This window comes from Neofelis nebulosa, chromosome 12 (assembly GCF_028018385.1).
Source record: "Neofelis nebulosa isolate mNeoNeb1 chromosome 12, mNeoNeb1.pri, whole genome shotgun sequence".
Lineage (NCBI taxonomy): Eukaryota > Metazoa > Chordata > Mammalia > Carnivora > Felidae > Neofelis > Neofelis nebulosa.
Genome location: NC_080793.1, coordinates 24,791,422 through 24,816,813, shown reverse-complemented (window position 1 = coordinate 24,816,813; position 25,392 = coordinate 24,791,422). Strand labels below are relative to the sequence as shown.

At 41.8% G+C, this 25,392-nt stretch overlaps 1 protein-coding gene across 1 annotated transcript; it reads right to left on the bottom strand.

Annotated features, from left to right (window-relative positions):
- Nucleotides 1–512: 512 nt before the first annotated feature.
- On the bottom strand, nucleotides 513–25,392 carry FRRS1L (ferric chelate reductase 1 like). Its single transcript, XM_058694637.1, has 5 exons — nucleotides 25,053–25,392; nucleotides 14,200–14,284; nucleotides 11,776–11,914; nucleotides 9,220–9,466; nucleotides 513–5,787 (listed from the first exon to the last, which is right to left on the bottom strand). The coding sequence occupies exons 1-5, from the start codon at nucleotides 25,288–25,290 to the stop codon at nucleotides 5,615–5,617; spliced, it is 882 nt and encodes a 293-aa protein (XP_058550620.1). The 5' UTR covers nucleotides 25,291–25,392; the 3' UTR covers nucleotides 513–5,614.

The following is a 25,392-nucleotide window of genomic DNA, read 5'->3' as shown; positions in this document are numbered from 1 at the left end:
TGAAGATCATCCTATAGTGCAGAATGTGGTAATGCCTAATTCTTTCTTAAAGTGACATTCCTTGAGCTTCTCAATCGAGCCCCCATAGCACTGACGACTCAGCTACTACTTTCTGCAATTCCCATACCTCCATAATGATTCAGGAGGCTCTACTACTAAACTCTAACTATTCCTAACATATAATATGATTTAGCTCCCAGTAAGACCCATAACTGAAATTCTGAGAGCTAGTTTTGTGCTACAACGGATTAATACTGTATACCTGAAATGGGGTCATAGGCCTCCATTTACTATTTGATAAAGGTATTAAGCTGAAGCTATGAACACAATTTTGTTCTGCAAACTGTTTCTCTAGAAGGACTTCTACCTGACTACTGCCACATGACTTTACTCTTTGTCAGACAAGACAGGCTGCCAATCTTCTCCAAGGTCTACGAATTCAGGAAGACTTTACTAATGGAAAGCATGTAAAACAAACCACAGAAAGCCAAAAACAGACCACAGCAAAGCAATACGGAATTACAAACTAACTTTAATTACATCAACAGGAAGAATTTCAAACCATGTTGAGAATTTATAGTTTAAAGTTTAAATCTGGCTAATGTATCCTAACTGTGACATCATTCTCAAAGGTGAAAGTATTTGAGATGGCAAATGGACAGAATAATCATTTAGGTAGCATCTAGGAATATTGCTACAATTACTTTACATAAATAGAAATCCATGTCTTTATTAGTAAGGTTTCACGTCTTGGAGTAAAAATTCACATAGGACAGGCTTATAAATATACATAAATCTCAAAATCAATAACAATTGAACATTAGGTACACAATTATTACAAAACAAATATAACCCATTGGTGTCTATTTAAAGGCATAGTTTTTTTACAAAATAGTATTTGTAGACAGTCTCAAAAAAGTATATGAATACTCCTGGAGCCAGACTATTCCAGCTTGTCAGCATGTCTGTGGGAATAAGGCAAGTGGGGAAGCTGCACTCACTCTTCCAGATGGCAGGACATTGTATGTGATGAAACGGTAACTACTCCAGTGACCCGGGTGAATGCCACAACACCCGCTGCACCCCATGACCCTCCGGAATCGCTTACCCTCCAGAGGAAGGACCTTAACAGCTATTTGCCTAATGGCAAATATCCTGGGGCGGGGGGGGGGGGGGGGGGGGGGGAAGAACTGAAAACAATCCAGCATCAGTGTATTTTACAAGAAAAATCTCAAAGAGCCTGAGGAATCACTTCAATTTTCAGTCTCCAGACATACTTAAAATCACATTAGCATAGCCTCTACTTTGTGACAAGGAACTTCTACTCAAGTCGTTTGTTAAGTATAAAAACAAAGAAGTCCAACTTGAAACTAAATACCTGAATAGGGACTCTAAATACAAATCAGGTACAGGCTGTATCAACATGCCATTTACTCCGTTAACGTTAGCTTTAGTTTCTTAACTAAACATATAGAAAAGTCAAACTCAACAATGATACGTTATATATTTTTAACAATTCATAGAATGTTGAGTGGTGGAGGCAAGGCTTAAAAAAAGGAATTCTTTCTACAAACTAAATTCCTATAAACTAAAGGGTAGTTTTGCCTGCAATCTGCACAATGTTTTTTATCTCTTGGGTTTTACAGTGTTCAAGAGATCAGAAACAGGAACAATCCTGACAAAGACCTTCACATGGGTATGGCATGTAAATATAGAGATTTATGTATATCTTATCATGTATGTACAAATATATATACAAACACACTGAGATTAATCCAACTGTTCACTAAACATAACCAATTCTGTTTAAAGAACAAGGATATACACTTATATACAATTATATACAACAAAGTATACACATCTCAGCATCTGGCCTAGTACAGGGGTTCCCGAACATTTTTCCATTAGGATACACAAAGGAGAGGCTATAGTCATGTGTGTAAAACTCTCCCCTGGGTGTAACAGATTTAGATAACCCTTGAAAAGAAATCTACAGGGAAATAAATTATTCTTAAACACTGTAATCCCCACCATGAAGAGCAATGCGACAGTAAAAGTCATTCATGATTTCCACAGCTCAGAGTATTTAAAACTGCTGCTCACTCGGTTCTGAATTTACTGCAACAGAGCTGAGGAGTGGAAACGGAGACTGCAAAGCCTAAAATCTTTACCATCTGGCCCTTTACAGAAAAAGTATGCAGACCCCAGGCTAGAGCCAAGAAGGACACACAACCTCAGGGGTAACATCTTGGAAACACAAAATCCAGAATATAGGTGGTAAACTTAATTACAGAAGTTGTAGGAAAAACTATCTGGGATGAAAAACCTATCCTGAGTGGTCCTGACTTTCCGATTTCCTTAACAACAAAAGCCAGCTTAAGATCATTAAATATGGCTCCTGCGTTTTGTTTTTGAAATCATGGTTATAAATTCAGCTTTGAGACTACAGTGGCACAATAAAAGGGCACTGGGTTCCAAACAAGAAGACCTGAGGTTTTAGGTAAATCACTTCTAAAAATTAACTAAGACAAATACATTCTTCCAGTATTGTCCAATCTGTACATTAAAAAAAAAAAAAAAACCTATTAAAAGCGCCAAAATGACTGATAAAACAGACTAAATGTTTTTAAGAAGGAAGTTGAAATAAACCGTACCCCTTTCCCCAAATAGAACTATAAAAGTCCTTTATTGTGAATCAGTAAAGAGAGGAAAAAGCACCTACCTAATTTGAGTGTGGAGAGTGGGTTCCATTTAATAAATGTATAGGATAATGTGGGTTAATCCACATTAAGTGCTTAGAACAGCACTAAATACATTTAGCTGTTATTATTCTCTTCAGGAATTTTATAAAAAAAACTGGTTAGGCATCTCCCCTGTGACAAGTAGTATGCTGGAAAATGGGAATATAGAGATAAAATAGAAATTTATTTTTGTAATAGGTAAGAATAAATGAAATTGAAGTCTACAGAATTTTAATTTCAGTGTGCCTATAATGATTCTGTGAAATGACAGTGCAATGCCATTCCGCATCCCTGGTCTGTGAATTCTTATTTGTGAACAACCATTATTGTTAAAAATATCCACTAAGTTTCGCTGTAGGATAAAATAGCATGGCTAGTAACCATCTTCCTATTTGTGTTTCAGAAGTTCAGTGTTCACTAAAGAAATGGTTTATGGTTTGATCACAAGTGGGAGCATACAAAAATGTTGGCTGGCCAGTTTGGCACTGTATATGAAATATAAGCCTCTGAACCAACCAAACTTGGCACAGAAGTACAGTCATTTACTTATTCTGTTGAACAATGTTTGCTGAGCACCTACTGTGTAGCAGTGCCTGTTACAATGATGAGGAACAAGAAATGGTCCCTGCACCAGGGAGCTAGCAAGGGTGAGCAAGAGTTTGAAGTGCAATGAGTAATACGATGGGGAAGCCCAGTGTGCTGTGGGAGCACACAGCAGGGACCAAAACCTATCTAGTCCAGGGGAGTGGAGGAAGAACAATTGAAGCTGTGACGTGAAACATAAGTAGGAGTTCAGCAAGCACAGAAGTGTAAGATGTCTGGGCACAGGCAACACCATGAGAGGTGAGTGAGAGCAAAAGATGATTTTGGAGGTAATCAAAATGGTTTGCAAAAAAAATAAATAAATAAAAAATAAATGGTTTGCATTGTACCCTGGTGGCAGTAAGAAGTCAGAGAATGTTCTAAGCACAAATATGCAAAACTGGTCATCAAAGTAAAATAATTTGTGGAAAAATTAGCTTGACTTGAAATTGAGCGGAAGGAAAATCCGTTAATTTATTCATTCCCTGCCTGCTACAGAGGCTAGCCTGTCTCTCTTTAGTCTCAACCTATTTATAGCCGAAATACTATATACATGAGCATGAAGTATAAAAATATTTGCCTTCTTATATACAAGGTCGGTGCCTGCCTACTCCGTATCCTTACTACTAAACAACAGCTACAACTTAAAAGGTGTGCACAGGCCATCCTCAGCTGGAAGCAAGCAGAGGGCTTAGTTCTGTCCGAGGCAATCACAGTGAGGTGGAGCCACAGACTTGAACGAGAGGACCTGAGTTTGAAGCCTACACCCAACTCTTTTGCTCACTAAATGTCATTTAATCTCTCTACATCTGCAAGAGGATTATTTCTCTAACATTCCTCGGATGCACCTGGTAAACCATGTCACAGAATCTCGATGTTTTCCTTATTTTTTGTACAGTTCCAGAATTCGAAAGCTCTCTCCCCAGGTGGACTTTCACCATGGTGTGAATTCCAAGGATGGCATTAGAAATCACAGTCTCCAGTCTTGTTTAATCACAAAATCCACAAAGTTGGAGCCAGCTCTAAAGCAACAAGGGGCGGGGACGCAAACCAGAGGACTCCAAAATTCTACAATGCAAATCCATCAGCAATTAACTATATCCATAGACTCTTTTCCTCTGAATGGGCTGTTAGCAGAGCCATTTGGAACAAAGGAACATTTGGGTTCCTTTGAAAAAACAGAATGCATTAAGTCTAGGAATTATTATAAATTATGCTGACTGCTGGTCCAATTTACAAGTCTGAATACTTTGAATGGATAACTCCAGATGAATTCACTTTAGGGGTCATTTCCCATTTTCTAATTAAAGAAAAATGTCATCTTAAAAAATTTCTACTCCAAATCTCCACAATCTTCAAAAATGTTGATTTATTTTCAAAATGCCTTACATTTTTATTAAGATGCTTTGCCTATTATAATACATATTTAATCATACACCCAGTGGATGTCAACTCTTGACAATACAATTAGCTGTAACCACAGATGAATACCTTAATTTATAAAATACAGTGATAGAAGAGTCCAAATTCTAATCACTAAGAATGCCCATATTTTTTTTATCATTAATATAGTTGTACATCTTCAGGTACACTCACAGTTCCTTTTCTAACCTTTCCAAACAGCAATAAAAATATTTTCTTGTAACTACTCACTGATTGAGAAGAAATTGCAAGTAAATACGAACCATTTTCTTATCATGGTAACCTTTCCCCTTCTCCCCATCAGCTGTATAAATATCCAAACACATTTATGGAAATTTGAAACTTCTTCTGCCCAAAAGGCTGGTCATGAACCAGGACCATCCAGTGAAGTTCTCTTTAGTAATGCTTCAGGTAACTCTATTGAGCTGTAGTCGGAAGAGTAAAGGTTGTTTAGAGACCCTGTGCCTAGCTCTTTCTCTACCTTGTTATGTGTTATCTGACCAAGTAGCCAAGGCCACATGGCATGGGTGTCACCAAAAAGGCAGCTTTCTTCAACTTCAAATCTCATTCAATACGCTGGCACTAATAAGTTTCATCAAGCCAACTCAGAGATGGTATGAAAGCTGAAAGAAGAAAACACATTTGAAAGTGCTTAGAAAAATTTTAAGTAACTACTTTCCAAAAGTATGGGATCAATATTAAACAATCTTCTTTGATTAGAAAAGAAGCTTGCTCTTTCCTCCAAAAAGCTGAAATCATAGAAGTCTTTTTTTAAATAATAAAAACTAAAATTATACTGCATACTCTTTAGAAATATATTATACTAAAGACTTTCTAATCCATTTAATATGTTGGCTTTGCAGCTGTGGTTAAGGAGTTCCCATCAACAGGTAGAAGGTCAGAGCAACAATGAGAAGCAAACAAAATGGAGAAGAGAAGGTTTGATAGGCAGCCGATGGCATAAAAATGTCTTCATACTTGTAAATACTGACAACACGCTCTGAAGTCGGTGGTGAGTCTATATCATGTCGGGTGATAGAGCCTTTAGGAAAGAAAGCAAAAGGAAGGGGGTAGTCAAAAAAAGCGCACAGATTTAAAATGATGTATGCAAACAACAGAAAAACTAGACAAGTCTTTGCATTTAATACATAAGCGGGGATTATAAAGATCTGGAATCAGGTATTAGAATTATCATCAGAATTCTCCATAATGTTTGTACATACACAGAAATAGAAAGAACATAAAAAGTAGCTAAATTTACCCCAAAAGGCTGGCTTTCATGAATCCACACCCCTCTACCAGAACAATACTATTGATCTATTGCACCCCACTTTGTTGCTTCTTAGCACTGTATGAATGCCTACTTACAAGGTGTCTGATGAGTTTTATCTTACTAATACCAAATGAAAAACCGTATTTTGATTTTAAGCAGCAAGAGCTACTATTTTTTCCCTCAAACAGATCTTTTATATAATGGATCATCAACAACTCCTGATCATGTCATACTTGCTTACAGATGGAAGTCTCTTTCATTGTCTGTGGTACAGGAAGTGGTGGCCTGCCCGAGCCAGACCAGAGAGTGTGCGGTGTGCTATGTGTGCATCTGTATGTCTGACAGGCAGAGTGAGGTGGAATAGTAGAGAAAGTAGGAGGATTCAGATACCAAACAAGTGTTTGGACTGGAGACTTTTTTTTTTTTTTAATCTGGTGAGACGTGTAAAGAGAGGAAGGCTGTGTGTATGGGATGCTTAATAAGCTGAAATTGATTCAAAGTGCCTGACCTCCTGAATAAGTCACATGGACCTCGGGTTAAGGAGACTACAGGCATGTGAGTTCAATACAAAGGCCTCCTTAGAAATAGGGCTCAGAGGGGTGCCTGGGTGGCTCAGTCGGTTAAGCGGCCGACTTCAGTCAGGTCACGATCTCACGGTCCGTGAGTGCAAGCCCCGCGTCAGGCTGTGGGCTGATGGCTCAGATCCTGGAGTCTGCTTAAGATTCTGTGCCTCCCTCTCTCTCTGCCCCTCCCCCATTCATGCTCTGTCTCTGTCTCAAAAATAAATAAAAAAAATTAAAAAAAAATAGGGCTCAGAGTGTTTTTTATTTTTTTTAACGTTTGTTTATTTTTGAGACAGAGAGAGACAGAGCATGAATGGGGGAGGGTCAGAGAGAGAGGGAGACACAGAATCCAAAACAGGCTCCAGGCTCTGAGCGGTCAGCACAGAGTCCGACGCGGGGCTCAAACTCACGGACCGCGAGATCGTGACCTGAGCTGAAGTCGGAGGCTTAACCGACTGAGCCACCCAGGCGCCCCAGAGTGAGTGTTTTTTAAAGTCCCATCTGGCAGGGAAGCCCAACAAATTTGACACATTAATTGCCTGCTCCAGGGTCCGTGCTGGCTCCTGTCAACACAAATTCAAACTCCTCAGATTGGCATGGAGATTTTTCATTTTTTCTTAATAAAAAAAAATTTTTAATGTTTATTTTTGAGAGAGTGTGGGTGGGGGAGGGGACAGGGAGAGAGGTAGACAGAGCCCAAAGTTGGCTCCTCACTGTCAGCACAAAGCCCGATGTGGGGCTCGAACCCACTCACTATAAGATCACGACCTGAGCTGGAATTGGACACTTAAGTGACAGAGCCACCCAGGCGCCCTGGGAAATTTTTCTTTCAGCAGATCCCATCACCTCTCCCACCTAACCTACCTCCCTCATTGGTCACATATGAGGGGCTCCAAGGTTTAACCATGCACCTCCACATCAGGCTTCCCTTGAGGGAAACCTAATCCTATATCCCCTTCAAGCCTTAGCTTAAAGTGTATCCCCTCTGAGAGACTTTAAGAGTGTATAAGATATGATCAATAGAGAGTAATTTAATCCACAGAAGGTGCTCCAGAAACAGGAAAAGCACAAGCCCATATATGGGGTAGGAATATGTCTGTTCTGTTTGAGGACAGAGACAAGAACAATTGTCCTGAGAGGGCTAATCAGGCAACGTGGGATCAGACTTGAGGAGGGCTTAGAATGTTAGGCTATTATTCCATTTACGCTAGATGATGACTTTCCAAAGTACAGCACTTTCCAACTTGTAAAGGAGTTTCAAATACTTGTTTTCACCTAATGCTTACAATGATCCTATGAGGTTGGTATTATCATCATCCCCATTTTAGATACAAAGAAATTGGAGTTCAGAATTTAGATAAAGGCTGGGTACAGCTACCAAGAGGGAGAACCCACACTCAGATCTAAAGTTTTAGTTTTCAAATGCTATCATTTTAAATGAGTTCATTTCTCCAGGCTAAGATATAATTTATTTCCATGAGTACTGAAAGTTCTCAAAGATATAACTGCAGACCCATTGTTGGTATCATGGGAAATAAGCAAACGGGGAAGGTGTCACAAATCTGCAGGCATCCAAATGATTTCCCAATTAGAAACAGGCAAAAAAAAAGGTATAAACTCTCCAGACTAATCAATGGAAACAACTCGAAGAAGAAGATTAGGCAACAGAGAGTTGACAAGCACACAGTACAGAAAGATGCAATTAATTGCTAGGAGCCAGAATGAGTTCTCCTACAAGCACCATGAACAACTAACTCACTTTCGTTTTTAGGCCGTTAGGCTTGATCAGCCAGGAGGAAGGCTGAAGACACCATGCAACGTGATTTTGGCAGCCTCCAAAAGGTCTCATGATATCCTTGGGTCTTTGTGGGGGATCTGTTGAAGAGCCTTGCCACCCAGAGTGAGGTCATCAATGGACCAGCATCCACTGAGAAGTTTGTTAGAAACACAGAATCTTGGGTCCCACTCCAGACCTACTGAAACTGCATTTTAATGACAGAGCCAGGCAATTCCTGTACATATTAAAATCTGAGGAGCAATGGGCTAAATTACAGGATAATCTGGTGGGTTTGTGACCACCAGAACAGTCATAAAGTGAACACTAATGAGACGCTTGGTGTCAATCTCTAGAGAAGTCTCAAGATGTCCTTTCCTGTTCAGTATTTTTTACATTTAGAACATAGGAGCTAAGAGTACTCACTGACTTTGGAGTCAGACAGACCTAGGACGGAATTTTAGTTCCTCCATTAATTAGTTGTATAGCCTTGAGCAAGTTCCTTAATCTCTCCAAAATGAGGATGATAATATCTATACCTTTCAAGGATGTGGTGAGGAGTAAATGAGAATGTTGTGAGAATTTAATACAGCACATACCCCCACATATAGCAGATATATGATCTGTTCCATTAAGCACACAGCTCATCATAAATTACCTTGTACTGTGCTAGCTACGTATGTGTATTAGTTGTCCATTTGTATGTCTGTGTATTTAAGTCCATTACAACTTCCTGAAGGCAGGATCATATCTCCTTTTTCTGTTGTATCATCCAAAGGGCTTATCACTCTCTTGCCCAAAAAATAATGAACACAAGCAAAGCAGTGTCTGGTGTTTAAACAGGATGCCGAAGTGTGAGCTTACCCTGAATGGCTGGACCCCAAGCAAACAGATAATACCAACTCAAATGCAGATCGACAATTGTTTCATCTCTGGGAACGTTCACAGGGCGTTTAAATCTGCAGGTGACCCGATTGTTTTCAAAGACTCCTTCTTCATCTCTGGCAGGGTTTCTCTGAATCTCTTTTGCCCACTGGCCTACATTATAGAAGTGCTGTATGCGGACCCTGCCATTGTCATCATGGACACAGGCCATGACGTCATCACCACCCTAACATGAAAAACAATGGGGGAAGAAGTCAAAGGTGTGTCTTTCACAAACTTTTCTGCTAGAAGGAAATTTCACTCAGATATATCCATTTCATTACCTCTGTAATTTGAAATCCCGCCCAGAGAAACCTATTTTTTTATTAAAAAAGCTTTAACCAAGTGAGTGAAGTTAGCATTACAATAACTGACATCAAATGCCTCCTTATGTGATGTTCAAAGAATACATCTCCAGCTATTTAGTATTCCTGCTGACAACACAAAAGGAACCTAATCATGAGGAAACAATCAAACAAACCCAAACTGAGACTTCTACAAAAAATGATTACAAAAACTATTACAAAAATACTTATAATCTTCACAAGGACTGATGTCATGAAAGACCAAAAAAAGAAAAAAAAGGCTACGAATTGATTTCAAAATAAAGAAATGCATGACAACTAATAGTGTTCGTAGACAGAATCCTAAGTCATAAAATAAAACTTTCTATAAAGGATAGTATTGTGACAATGGACAACACTGGAAAATGGGCTGTATATTTGATAATACTATCATATTAGTGTTTAACTTCCTGAATTTAATAAATAGATTTAATCTCCAAAGTTTCCAGAAAATAATAAAAATAATATAGCAAGTACCAGCAGCAACAGCAGGGTAGTGAGATAAAGCACGTGTGGAAAACTGACATCATTTGTTAAAAAAAAAAAAAAGAAAAAAGTTTTGGAAGTAGACAGTGGTGATGGTTGTATACTGTGATTATAATTGATGCCACTGAAATGTACATTTTACAATGGCTAAAAATGGCAGACTTTATGTTATGTACATTTCACCACAATAAACAAGTTATTTGGTGAATCTGGGTGAAGCAAATGTGTTGCACTACCCTTACAGATTGTCTGTACCTTTAAAGTTTTAAAAAACAGGTCCAAAAAATGGGTGGCTCAGTCAGTAGAGCATGAGACTATTGATCTCAGTGTTGTGAGTTTGAGCCCCATATAGGATGTAGAAATTACTTAAAAATAAAATCTTTAGCGGCACCTGGGTGGCTCAGTTGGTTGAGCGTCCGACTCTTAATTTTGGCTCAGGTCGTGATCCCAGGGTTGTGGGACTGAGCCCCATGTTGGGCTCTGCATTGACCATGCAGCCTGCTTAGGATTCTCTCTTTCTCTCGTTCTGTCCCTCCCCGTTCTCTCCCTCTCTCCCTCTCTTAAATAAACATTAAAACATACACACACACACACACACCCCAAATCTGAGCACTTCTCACCATTCCCACTGCTCTAACCCTGTCTGAGCTGGCCTTCTCTCATTGTAGAAGCCTCACAACAGGTCAGGTGAAGAGAATAAGGCGGCTCCTATTGATAGAACAGCAGCATGTGCAGAGGTACAGAGGCCCAAGAAAATCTGGCTGTTGGAAAGCACCCTGGCATAGTGAAATGGCAAATGATAGTGCTACAGAGGAAGGAGGGGAAGAACACAGCAGAGGCACAGAGAGAAGCACAGGTAAGAGACAGACAGCTGCCTGGGATCCTGATGCCCTGCCTGTTCCTGGTCCTGGCTTCTGGTCTTTCTCAGGTCCAGATGTGTTCTTGCCCATGTGTACTATGGAGGAATGAATTATTGGACTCAATTATTCAATCCCCAGTACTAGTATTACATACCCACACTTTCAAGAGGCCTCTTGGTAAGAGAAGTGAACTCCCCTGTCCCTTCATTCTGGGCTTCACAGTGTGACTTACTCTGGGCATTGAAATGTTAGCAGATGTGATGTAAGCAGAGGTTGGAAATAAGTTTGGATGGATCATGCCTTTCTGCCTCTGCCAAGAAAACAACATGCCTTGGTAGCTGCTGGTTCCAGAATGATTAGAGAAAACCTGAATCCAACCCACGGACAGGAGTCAAGCCCAGCTGAGCCCTAGCCAAATCACATACATGTGAACGAGAAATAATGCTTATAAACGGTGTAGTTTTGGAGACGCTTCTTGCAATATTATTGCCGTAACAACTAATAAATGCGGGTACCACAAGATACCCTGTATTCTCATAACCAACCCTTTCTTTTGTTTGAGCCAGCTTGAAATTTTTTTTTAACTTTCAATCAGAGAGCCATAACTAATATAGTCATTATTATGCTTTGATCAATTTATTTGCTTTGCTTTGAAAAAGGAAATCAAATGCTAGAAATTCACTTCTCACATTTAACAGTGGCATGGGAACCTAGAGAAACAAAACCATGCCCATTCTCTAAAATCTAAAGTAGCACAGCAAACTGAAGGAAAAAAAAATCACCTTTTATCATGATTCACGTCTTACCATTTTCTTGTCTGAAGAGAATCCAACTGCTACCCAACCATCTGTGTCGGCGCTCAGTTCAAATTCCACATCAGCCCCTATCATCCGGTAGCTAAGGAAGTAGTCACAAGTCTCTGCATTACAGCCCGGTTTGCCATATCTATAGGACATATCAAAACATATCACTACTTCTTCAGCTACTTATTCATAAATACATTAAGAAGTCATCAATGTATCAGGCACACCTCAGCAAGATTATCAGATAAATTAGATCTTTGCTACCAGGGATCTCAAAACCAGTTTCACTCAGGAGAGAACACAGAGAGGATCTAACTGCTCCTTTTTATCCACATACATCCTGAGGGACCAGAGATGGGAAGGGGCTTCCACAGTGAGTCAGTAGGGCCTCCACTCCCAGCCAGTATTCTCGACATTATATTAGAGCTTCTCAGAGACTAGTTATTACTGAATTATTTCTGAATCCCTTCCAGAGGAAAAAATAAATCTGAGTTAATAAACTGTCTTTGTTAATTAAATGTATACCAGTTCTTCTTTACTTACAAATTCCCATACAACTAAACTAACAAAAATTTACAAACGAAATATAAGTTAAGCTACAGAACCAGGAACATTCAAATTCCCAGCATTCGTGCGATAGATAATGCAGTGTTACTGAAGGTGGATTTTACTTACCTGCATAGGGGTATATTTGACTATACTGTGCAGGGTCTCTTGGTTGAACATGCTCTTACCACCACCACTAAACACAATTCCACTAAACACAATTCCACATTCCTCCACTTTTATCTATTTGAACCACTGCAAAACCCTTATACGTACAATACACCAAATGGATACCTCATCTGGTATTCACTGAGCACGAATGCATCAATATTTATAAAATCTGCGCTCTGTCAGGCTACCTGATGCTAACACAATTACAAATTTAGACACCAGAGTATAGGGCAGTATAAACTGGTTATCCAGATAGTCAGATTATGCAGACATTAATCTTTTTAAGGAGCACTATTGAAATGGAAGTGCAAATTTAAACTTTCTTACAGAAGACGTGTGGACCCTTTAAGAATCTGAAAGCCCTAGTTGAGCAACATCATTTTTACACCATTTTCACAATAGCAGAAAACTAGCAACGGGTGAGACCACAGAAGCACAGGTGGGAGGCATGTGAAGAAACAGGGCACAAGGCTGTCAAGTGCTGACTGAGGAGGCAGGGAACACGCCAGAAGGCTGGCAGGTACCCTGAGTAGGTGGGAAGAGATGTAAGTTTCAAGACAACATGGAATGGGCTGAAAATGCTGAACGGGGGTAAGGAAAGCTAAAGGAGAAATGAATGTGCCAGAAAACAAGTCACCCTGAAGCCAGCAGGTACTGAAATTCCTTCCCTCCTCAAAAATGTCACCCATTGGGGCGCCTGGTGGCTCAGTCGGTTAAGTGGCCGACTTCGGCTCAGGTCATGATCTCGCGGTCCGTGAGTTCGAGCCCCGCGTCGGGCTCTGTGCTGACAGCTCAGAGCCTGGAGCCTGTTTCAGATTCTGTGTCTCCCTCTCTCTCTGACCCTCCCCCATTCATGCTCTGTCTCCCTCTGTATCAAAAATTAATAAACATTAAAAAAAAATGTCACCCATCACTAGGCTTAATATTGCTGGCCATGTTCCTCAATAATAGTATTATTTGGATTCTTAAAAATTCCTTAGAAATACCTTTGTAATCCAAAGAAAACTCAAAACCCCTTTATTCAATTTTTTCTCCTTGAGCACTGAAGAAAAGAAAAAAAAAATTCAGAACTTCCAGTGCAGTGGCCATCACAACCTTTACTCAAGGACAATTTATCCTAGGAAATAACAAATTCAAAGAGGAGGAGGCTTTTCCAACAAGGTGGAGCTGTCTGGATGGGAGGTTCACTGTCTGTATTGGTGTTTGCTAGCTCCCATCATGTCTTGATAGAACACTACTAATAATCACAGAGGGACTCACTAAACCTAAGATAACCAGCTATAATAATCAGTGTTTAATGACTATTTAGTATCATCCAGATATTCCTAAGTCATGAGTCTTTACTTGAAAAGGAACTGGAGGTCTTAGATGTCTATCATTGTCTGTCCCGCTCACAGCCTAATAAGACATAGCCTGTGCCACGATTCTTTTTCATATAGCCAACTGGTTAGGAGTCGATACCTGGGCCAATGGCAGTATGGTCATAAGTGAAAAGCCAGGTCAGAGCGTTCCAGTGCCAAGTAGCATTCTAGAGTTTACAGCGTCTAAGACCGAACACTGGGGTGCCCACCAGAAACAGGCCACATCCCTGCTGAAGCTGTGAGGGGGTGCAGGCCCTGATTAGAATAAACTGTATGCAATTTAAATACTACCTTGAGAAGTAAATCAGTATCTTAGCCTTAAAGATATCCAACTCGCAGATCTACCAACCTAAAGCATCCCTTAGTCTTTCCACAGTCATCCACTTTGATTTTGGCAAATGGATCCACGGGAGGAGCAGTAGGGAAAGGGTAACCTAGACGGTGAGAATAAACAATGGTTAGAAAATCCAGTGACAGCTTTTCCAAGGAGACGTTTTTCTTTTTAATATATTGACTATTTTCTATCACACGTATCTAGAAAGGCTTCAGGTCTCAGAAAAGGGCTTTAAGCCTAATCACCCTCTTCATGATGGTAGGGTGCACAGTACACATCTTTGAGACAGTCTTGCATGTTAACTGAGAATATGTGGCCTTTCCCTCATTTTACAGGCAAGGAACCTGAGTCAGGGGGTGGCATAATTCCATATAACCACTGGCTTACCACAGTCTCTGGGAGTGTGAAAAATCAGTTTTCACGCAGCACATGTGCTCGAAGAGAAAAAAAAAATCAACAATGAAATATATATTTGATGGTACAGGTTTTCCTTTCCATTTATATCTATACACAATAGTAGGATTTTCCCCTTTCTCTGAACTTCCATTTCTCATTAAGCTGTATAGGACATTTTCATATCTCACTAAATTCTTCGAACAACACCATTTCTAATAGCTGAGTATCTTTCTTGCAAGATGACTTAACATCATAATGCATTCAACCACACACTGAAGGGCAGCCCTACATTACGCTTCCAGTCTATGACAGCAAGATTTTTTTCCTCGGCTGTTAACTCCAGGCACACAGGAACCATGTGTGATTCATCTTGTGTTCTCTGTCCAGCATAGTGCTTGGCATTGGATGGTGACCACATGATTGTCAAATAAATAAATAAAATCACCCACAGACATTAAGAAATGTAAATAAATATAAACTTGAGGCTTTGTTTACTTTGTTCCATCAGGTTATGCCTTATTAAAAAAGCCACCAGGGCGCCTGGGTGGCTCAGTCGGTTAAGCATCCGACTTTGGCACAGGTCATGATCTCATGGTTTGCGAGTTCAAGCCCCCTGTCGGGCTCTGTGCTGACAGCTCAGAGCCCGGATCCTGCTTCAGATTCTGTGTCTCCCTCTCTCTCTGCCCCTTGCCTGCTCACACTGTCTCTCTCTCTCTCTCTCTCTCTCTCTCAAAAATAAACATTAAAAAATAAATAAAAATAAAATTAAAAAGCCACCAGGCCACACTTTCTTGGCACACATCTGTACACCATGGACAGTTCATTTCTACTACCCTAGATCTTGACCACATGCTAAAATACAGCCCTAGCTTTTTGCCATCTTTAAGCAATTGAGCCAAATGCATCAGTTTTTCCACTTTTATGCTTATTTTATGCTCAGTCCTAAATCTATTTTGGTACTATAGACTGAGACCTGCCTTAGATGAGGTGGGTTTTTTTTTTTCTCTTAACATTTTATTGAGCAACCGCTTAATGCTACAAACTATGTTAAGCATCTGCATATATGTTCTTCTTATTTCTCACTACAATGCTGAGGTTATTTTTTTTCTCAGAATACAATACAATGACTACTTAAATTTTAAAAATTCTATAGGTAACCGGGACGCTTGGGTGCTCAGTCAGTTAAGCAACTGATTCTTGATTTTGGTTCAGGTCACGATCTCACGTTTGTGAGACAGAACTCTGTGCTGGGCATGGAAGCTGCTTAGGATTCTCTTTCTCCCTCTCTTTCTGCCCCTTCCCTGCTTGCACACACACTCTCCTTCTCTCTCAAAAAAAGTTACTAATAAAAAATAAAAATTTTATAAGTAACTGAAAAAGACAATCTCTTATAATGCTGCTTCTCAGTTTCTCCATATTTTTTTCCTACTTCCTAGCATCTAGAATAATACACTGGCATTACTTCCAGCTCAATAAATGCCAATTATTATTACTATTGGATTATTATTAAGTTTTGTAAAATACACAGAACCAATACTATTGGGTAAGATCATCTCTAGAAGAATGGGTTTCTTAGTTCTAAATAAGAGCAAGTTTTGAAACAAAACTCACTTATAAATGTACCAAACTACTTTATTACTGTTGGCAAAATGGCTTCTCAGGGCTTTTCTAGCACTAATTTCCTATTATCTTATATGCTTCTAAAACTTGAAATGAGAACTTCTTTTGTCAAATGCATTTGGGCACATTTTTCTCTTGTTTTGTAAGATGTTGTATAATAATTTGGTTTTTGTCCCTGGTCCCTGGGAAGAGAGGGCTCTAAATCTTTGGGATTCCCTAGCAGGACTGTCTTTGCTATTCATGAGCCCCTTGGGATCACATGATTGGGGTTGGTTACCAGAGGGACCAATCAGGTGATTCGAGGTTTGGGGCTGTAAGACAGCCCCATCCCCAGAGGGGTAGGAGGTTGGAGACTGTGTTCAATTATGTAGCCAGTGACTAAATAAATCATGCCTATGTAATAAGACCCCAGTAGAAACCCTGGACACTGAAACTCAGTGCCACTTCCTGGTGGGTGAACAAACTAATATTCAGGAGAGTGACAAGGCCTGATTTCGAAAGAGGGCACAGAAACTGCATTTGGGAGGCTCCCAGACTTCACCCTGTGTGTCTTCACCAGCTGTTCCTGAACTGTACCCTTCAGTGTAGTATAGCACTTTCCTGAACTCTGTGAAACATTCCAGTGAGTTACAGAACCTGAGGGGGTTTGTGGGTAGCCAGCTGATCTAACGTGAGAGCAGTCTTGTTATGGAGCACCCCATTTAAACTGTGTACTCACGCTGGGTTATCTGCACCAGAAATTAATTTCACTAGATTAGTTGGGGTTGGCAGAGCAATATTAAGCACAGCAATATTACAATTTTTCCTTGAATTTAAATTATCTATTTGGCATAAAATAAGTTTGGACTGTGTGCCAGTATTTAAGCTTTGGTCTCTGAGCTACAACCCAGCCTTCTATAGCCAACTCTATGATGGGCTGAGTACTCTGCAAACCACATTTCTCCTTTGCCAGCTGGCTAGACTGTCAAAAGGAAACACTGGAGGGAGGCTGGGAGGTAGGAGGAAGGAAAGAAGACCACTCCTTCCAGCTGACTTGTTGTCCACTAGACAAGTCCTCAGTGATTCTACTTCGTCATTGTGGTGACAGATAGTTTCACCTTTTCCAGCTTCTTTCTAGACTCCCATAACCAGCCTCATCATGCCTTCAAAGGAACCATCAGCAGCTGTGCAGAAAGCCCCGTTCTCAGAGGCTGGGCTGCATTTCTGGGGATGGTCTCTTGTCTGAGCTTCTAGGTTCTTACAGTCTCAAGCCTTTCTCTTTGCCCCCACCCCTCCCACCACCCCAGGCCCAGGGCTGGTGGCTGCTTCCTGCAGTTACTGTCTCTGTGCTCCTTTTTGCTTCTCCAGTCCCCCAATACCTACTTAGATAATTCCCAGGCTGGGCATCCTGTTAAAAAAAAAAAGGCTTAAATATGGTTTCTGTCTTTCTTTCTGATTGGATCCTGATAGAGACTAAATGGATTAATCCTTGAATACCAATGCAATGTATCTGTAAAGACTGTACCTTATTAGCTGTTACCATCTTGATAACTAGCTAGATAATAGTGTTGTTCAATAGGACATTTTACATGCACTGTACAATTTTACTGGAAAATCATTTTGATTGTACAATTTTAAGCACATAGGTACACCAAATTAAACTGATGGTATTTCTTTGTTTATGGAACATTCTTAGCAGTCTATGCAAAGCCCATCTTAATATTTTCCCTAATCCATTCCTAACACCATTTTCCTCCCCATCTTAGACACTTGGTGTAGTGTATTTCATGTATATCCTTCAGCAAAGGCTGGAGGTTTTCACAAAATGAGAACTCTGACATACATATCTTAAAAAAGCATTATTTTACTTGATAAATTGAAAGCACACATTAGTAATAATGGGTACCCGCCAACATGGAGTTGGGGGGTAAGCTTCTCATCTCTTCATAGGGGATGGGCATGCCTGCCCAGGGTAAGGTCCTGCCTTGTTGCAAAAATTCTTTCATATTCCCAACGACACCATCCTGAAAGTCTTGCATGATTACATTATAAATTAATCTCTTAAGTGCCTTCAGCTGAACCTGGATCTAAAGTTGAGGTTCCAGGGCCAATTTTTCACTATGCCAACAGCTGCTGTCCACAGCTGCACTGCACTGACCATTCCATGGCCATGCACAAGGTCTGGAAGCCCCCAAGCAGAGCAGACTGTCAAGGGCTCACCCAACCTACCAACCACTGTCCACATGTTTATTTTTACATATGTGTGCTCTGGAAAAATAGATAGCTTGTGTATGCTTTTAACCCGCATAAATGACACTGTGTGTTAAATCTCATTCTGTTTATTATTTCCCTTTGCAAGTCCATCCCTATATGTCAACGTGAGACCTGTTATCACTCCTGACTGAGTAGCATTCCATGATGTACATATAATGGCATTTTCTGAAATAACCTCCGAAGTTTAGACACTGAAATTGCCTTCAGTGTTTGCTTTGTCAAATAATGAAGGAGACGAACTTTCTTACGTGTGTTTCTTGTAAACATATGCAAGAGGTTTTTGTTTTGTTTTAATAAACCATGGAGAGCAATGATTGGGTCCCCCCCTGTAATTCCACAAAGTTCAATGAGATGAGTATTCGGACTGGGAGCACCAGTTTATAATCCCATCCATAATGCACAAGGTCCCTGTTTCCTCACACCTTTGCCTGTACCTGATGCCATCCAACATTCTCAGGATTTTAATCTGTATTTTCCTAAGTACTAATGGGGTTAAATGTTTCCTCATATCTGTATCAGCTACTTGGGTTTCCTCCTCTATGATGTGTATATGTGCAAATATCTTTGCCTTTTTTTTTAACCTTGGTTTTCAGTCTTTCTTGTGGACTTTGTGTGTATTCCAGATTATCAGTTTGCTGTTTTCACACGCATTTCTTTCCTTCTCGTCTGTCACCAATCTTACTTTTTTTCTCTGACAGTCTTCCTTGGGCCAAAATCTTTAAATTTGATGTAGTTGAGGAAATAATTTTTCTTCTTTTGATTTGTGCTTTTAGAGTCTTGTCTAAGACATTAGCCTCCATTCTAAGGATAGGAAGAGATTTATTTCCCCACACGATTATTTATTGACTTTGTGGTACTGCCTTTCACATTTAGACCTGACCCATTTGGAATTTATTTTTTTATACGATGTGAGGTAAGAAAACAGTTTTATTTTTCTCCCTACATTGAATCAATTTTTCTCAACACCATTTATTAAATAATTCATCTTTCCCCTAGCAACTTATGATGACACCTTTAATAATTTACTGGTTCTCATACGAACATAGGTCTATTTCTGGACTTTCTGCTTTGTTTTTAGATTATCTGACTGTTCCTGAGCCAGGACCACAGTATATGAATTACTAGGCTTTGTAACGTATCTCAGCAATTCACAGAACTTGATTCTTCCATGTAAAGGATACATCCTAATTTGTCAATTTCTCTTCCCAAATACTGCTGGGCTCTTGTCTGGAATTGCATTAAATGGATAGGTGAATAGGGGGAGAACTGACATCTTTATAATACCAAGTTACTCCTTACAAGATCATGGTATATTTCCCATTTATTCCTATCCTTTATATATCTTAATAGGTCAAAAGTTTTCTCTACACAGGACCAGGGCATTCTTTGTTAGGCAAAATTTGACATTATACAGATTTTTGTTGCTATTTTAAATAATATCTTGTTTTCTTTGACATTTTCTAGCTTATTGTTGCTAAAGAAGAGAGCCTTTGGTTTACATAGGCTGATCTTGTTTATGGTGACCTCATTGCATTCTCTTAATTTACAGATGTTTGTTCTTTCTGATTTTCTATGTAAATACTCATATCAAGAGAGAGAAAACATATATTCACACAAAAACCTGTACACAGATGTTCACGGCAGCATGATTCATAATAGCCAAAAATGGGAAATAACCCAGATATGTATCAATTGATGAATATTTGTGGTTTCCATTCTTGTCTAATTCACAGACACTGTCTGTTTCTTTTCTGCAATCCCTTGAGCCTGTTTTGCCATACTCCACTGGGTGGTTAATGGCTTCTGGTTTGCTATTTATTGCTTCTAATTGACTGCTTGGCTCACAGCCTCAGGTATTAATTTAGTACTTGATTCCTTGAAGTTTTAACCAGAAGCTGTCTGTTCAAGTCTGAGAACTACTGCACCAGCCTCTTTCTCTTTCTGAACTGCCTGAATCATCATTTCTGCTTATCAGAGTCATAATGAAGTAAAAATGTCAAGGGACTTTCTATAACGTAAAATATGTAAAGCTCCACACACATGAGAACACCCATTTAGCAAAGCCTTCATCGTGGCACTCCACCATGCAGGAACCTTTAGTTGCCAACTATTCCATCGATCCCGAGCCCCTTTCCTCAGGTTTGCCCACAAAAATACCTCATTCAGCCTGTCCCACTCTATTTCCTAGTGCAGGTCAACAGGGACCCTCTGCTTCACCAACAGGCTGTGGACACCCTGCACCACCTTATCCATAAAGTCAATCAAGAAACCTACATAGTTCTCTGCTACTTTCTAGCTGTGAGTTAACTAACATATTTAAATTTTCTGTGGGTCACTTTCCTTAACTCTGAAGTGGGGCTAAGAGTAGCGTCTCAGTCAGAGGGTTGCTGTAAGATTTAAAGTTAACATGGAGGGGCACCTGGGTGGCTCAGTCGGTTCAGCGTCTGACTTCAGCTCAGGTCATGATCTCACGGTTCATGAGTTCAAGCCCTGCATCGGGCTCTGTGCTGACAGCTCAGAGCCTGGAGCCTGTTTCCGATTCTGTGTCTCCCTCTCTCTGTCCCTCTCTCTGTCCCTCCCCCCCCACCACGCTCTCTTTCTCTCAAAAATAAATAAACGTTAAAAATTTTTTTTTAAGTTAATATGGATAAGGGACTTAAGGCAATACCTGGCACACAGTAAGCACTTATTAAAAGTTAGCTCCAATTAGTGTTATTACCAGACTACATTAATGGAGGATATGTAGTTAGATCAGATGTAGATTATTTACCTTTAAAGAACTTCCAGATTGGTAGGGTAATGAGCAAAGGATCCACATACAATACATGGTACAGGTAGGAAGAATATAGGCAGATGAAGGAATTTGTGCCCTTTTCCCCGAGCTCTGTCCTCTCTACTGTCTTACTAGTTCTTACCAAGTAGGAAAAACTGTGGTCAGAATTCAATGGTCAGAAACTCATTGATTGGGCCACATTTTACAAGTGGTCACATCACTATGCCTTAAAGATAAGCAACCATGCATATGTTTCCTCTTTTCCTTCCAAGGCAGGGCAAGCCAGCTACCACTATTCATATGGCTGGCAGTAAGACTTTAGGACCTGCAGATCTTTCTGGCAACGAGATGAGAGCAGGAGGCTTTACTTGGGACTTAACGCTAAGCTAACAACACCCAACTTTTTCAGAGAACCCTCAGAATAGGATTTTTGTCCATAATCATGAGGTGATCTGTTTTACATTCTGTTGTTCTGCACATATAGATTCTACCTTAAGAACCTCAAGAGGAAAGGGTATGAGTGGTAGAATTCAAGCACCAAGGCCCTATCAAAACTCCTGATCACAGAGAATAAAAAGGGTCAATGGTAGGGTTAGATTGTATGATACGAAAGAATATCCTCACTCGGTGGCAGAGGGTGGGAGAAGGAGAAAATCATGGAAGGCTCCCTGAAAGAGGTGGCAGTGGAGGAGTTAGGAATATAAGGATTAGTTGTATAGGCTAAGACCATGGGAATCCCTACGAATTCTGAGAACTAGCATAATAAAACCAAAACAAATTAAATTTAAAAAATGAACAGTTAGGAGGCAATTAAAGATCCCAAATCAGCCAGTTTTCAGCCTCTGGCTTTGGGGGTCTTGGACTATCTGGACACTGGAGAAATGGTTTCTAGACAAGGTTTCAGTGACTCCTCCATCCCCATTATTCTCATTGCCTTTTTCTGATTTCACACTACCAGGTCATGTTTTCATTGAAAACTCAGTTAGTTGGCTACTTTGAACCAGAGAAGAGAGTACCCTGCAGAGAGGAAACAGGAAGCCCTATCACTAGATTTGTACTGATAGGAAGAGTAGTTTACAGGCACTATTTCTAGCTCTTCACTTGTCACTTCCTTCAAAATCAATCAGCAACCCCCCCCCCCTTCCTTCTCCACTGAATTCATCCCAGGAAAATTCACCTCTCATTTCCTGAATCCATCAACTATCTTGCACCTTCATGCTATGGGGCCCCACGACAGCATGGGACACTGCTTCCTGACATCTTCTTTCCCTTCGCTTTCGGGCTTAGGACATCCACCTGGGACATTTCCTGCTTCTGCTTCTCCCTCTCAGGCAGTCCCCAAAGGCAAGGTCACTGGTTATTTCGAGGGATCTTGCGAAAGCCTGTATTCAGGACCCATAGGGCTAAAACCGAGGCCCAGAGATTTCTGGTGGAGGTGCTGCCCCTGAGAGGCTCAGCCCACAAATGTCCCCACTAGCACCCGCCAGATGGCTGTAGGACTGCATCTGAAGATGCGCGAGACTACTGGAGAGAGAAGAAGACAGTGAAAGCCCAGGGTGAGCAAAGGGGAGGAGTAAGAGATGGCTGTAAAATGAAACTGGGCCAAACAGAAAACTCCAGATAAAGGAGTTGAAGCTTCATCTAATGAGCAGGTTGGAACCATCACGGATTTCTGGGGGTTAGAGCCAAGCTTCAGGCTGTATGTGCAGAATGGGTGACAAAGGGAAGCAAACAAAGTAGGGATGTCTACACACATCGCATGCCCTGCTGCCCCTGTGGGGTCACCTCACCTAAAAGCCCTTCCTTTTCTGTCTCACCAAAGTCTTTCGTGCTTCCTAGCTCAACTCTAGAAAATCTTCCTTGTGGCCTTAGCTGCCTGATTGATGTCTATGTTCATAAACCGTCTGGACTCTACAATTTCATTCCCTCTGTATATACAAACTGACACACAGCGTCTGCCCCTGCTCTCCTCCATTTGTGCCCAGTGAGAATATGAGCTCTCGTGTGCCATGTGTGAGTCACCTGGCAGTGTGCTGGGCTGACTACCAACAGAATAAATATGTATTAGATGCTTTCAGAAACAGATGGGCTTTGAAATGTTTATTCTTTTCCAGAGTGATAGATGCTGCTTCCGCTTGCCATCCTCCCACTGCCCCTTTCTCTCCTTCCCCGCCCCCCCCGCCTCGGCCATATGGCTGCCCAGGTAGAAGACTACATTTCCCAGCCTCTCTTGCAGCTAGGTCATGTAATTACGTTCTTGCTGAAGGAACGTGAGCAGCAGTCATCTGTGCAAGCAGCCTGAAAGGTAACTGCTTGTCCCGAACCTCCTCTCTTTCTCCTTTCCTCAAGCTTGAACGAGGACATGCAAGAAACCCAACTTCTACCACACCGATGAGGACAAAGCTTTGCTGGAAGGTGGAACAAGATGGAAGGGGCATAGGTTGCTGAATGTCCTTATGGAACAGAGCTGTCCCACCTGCCCAGACCAGTCAGACTCATGTGAGGAAAAAAACAAAGTATCTTACTTAAGCCACTATATGTAGGTGTGTCTGTTTTCGCACCTGAACCTCTACCCAACTATTTCCCCAGATCCATTCATTCCATTTTTTTAACTGGGCATCTTACTTCTCAGCTAAAAGGCCACCTTTCCCAGCCTCCTTTGAATTTGCATGTGACCACATGACTAAACTGTGGCCAATGAAGGTAATCAGTGACCTTCTTCCCACTTCTTCCTTCCCACTGCCTAGAAAGTGAATGTAATGGCTGGAGATCAAGCAGCCATTTGGGACCATGAAGTTACATGCTAAGAATCGTGAAGAAACAGAAGACCAGGATCCAGTGTCTCTGATGAGCACAGAGCTTCCGATACCAGCCCAGACTGCCTACTTCTAGATTTCTTCACATGACAGAGAAACTTCTATCTTATTGAAGCTATTAGTGAGTGCTTGTTGTATGCAGCTGAACCGAATCCTACATAGCAAACATACCCAGCATCATATCAGTTGCAGGGACATTTCAACCCCAATTTTATTCTTGCATGTCCCTCTTAGCAGAAGAAAAGGAAAATCACTACTTTCTAAATTGCAGCAGTTAAGAGGCCAGTTTCTATTTCTTCTGCACAGAATCAGCTTGGCTTTTGTGTTCACTGAAGCAACACCACAGGGAGGTCTCTGGCTGACAAACCCCCTAGTCTCTGGGCCCAGCAGCCCCCAACAATGGTGGCTCACACTAGGGGACCCTAACGTGTGTGGTAACAGAAAAGAACTGGGACGAAAGTGGGGAAGGAGCTATGCCCCAGCTCTGATGGCAGGGCAGTGAGCAGGAACAGAATGCCGGTAGGTTGGGGCCCTAGTCACCGCAAATTTAGGTCAATACAAATAGGGAGAAAATAAGGCATCACTTAAAACTGTGATTTCTGCTCCCCACCAGCTTCCCTGCTCTCACACACCCCAGGACAGATGGCGGCCTCCTCCCCTACCACCCGTTACCCCAACCTCGGACAGAGAAAAGTGGAGGCCACCCGCTGAGAACTGGGGAGCCTAGGCTCAGCCCCACCGGTCCGCAGCCTCGCCTCGCAGACCTCTGCTGACCACCTCCCTCTCCTGGCCTGTAAAGCAGGAGGCGGGTGGAAGGGGCTGACGGCTCTACGTGTGCCTCCTGCAGGCCGGCGGGGGTCTGAGTAGTGCACTCCCCACCCCGGTCCCCGCGGTCCCAGAGCTGCCTCCATTCGCATCCTTACCAAATCGCCCCTCCGGTCCCGCTCCCGCCGCCCCCTCGGTCCCCCACCCCCACACCCACCCCGCGTCTCCCAGCCGCAGCCCCTCACCCTCCTCGGACAGGTAGCGCAGGTCGTAGAACTCCCCGGCGAAGGTGCCGTAGGAGGAGTCGTGGCGCGGCACCGCCTCGTCTGCACCGGCGTCCCCCCGCGCTCGGCCCCGGGGTCCCCGGCCCCCAGGGCCCGCGCCGTCGTCCGCGGGGCTGGCGGCACAGGTGGTGGGCCCGGCCAGCAGCAGCAAGACCAGCGGCACCCAGGCCCCCGGGCGCTGCCGGGGCGGCTGTGCCATCGCTGCGCACGGATCCCGAAGCCAGGCCGCTCCGGCCGCAGCGGGGGCGCCGCGGGCGCCGGGCCGGGACTGCGCAGCCGCTGCCGCCGCCAGCACGCGCCC

Bases quoted from the DNA above. Each gene is read 5' to 3' on its own strand.
- FRRS1L (XM_058694637.1), bottom strand. From the start codon at position 25,290: ATGGCACAGCCGCCCCGGCAGCGCCCGGGGGCCTGGGTGCCGCTGGTC. The intron at 9,467-11,775 runs GTAAGACGTGAA...TTTTCATGTTAG, and splicing joins TCTCTTCAGACAAGAAAATG to GGTGGTGATGACGTCATGGC. The intron at 5,788-9,219 runs GTAAGCTCACAC...TCTTTCCTAAAG, and splicing joins TTGGGGTCCAGCCATTCAGG to GCTCTATCACCCGACATGAT.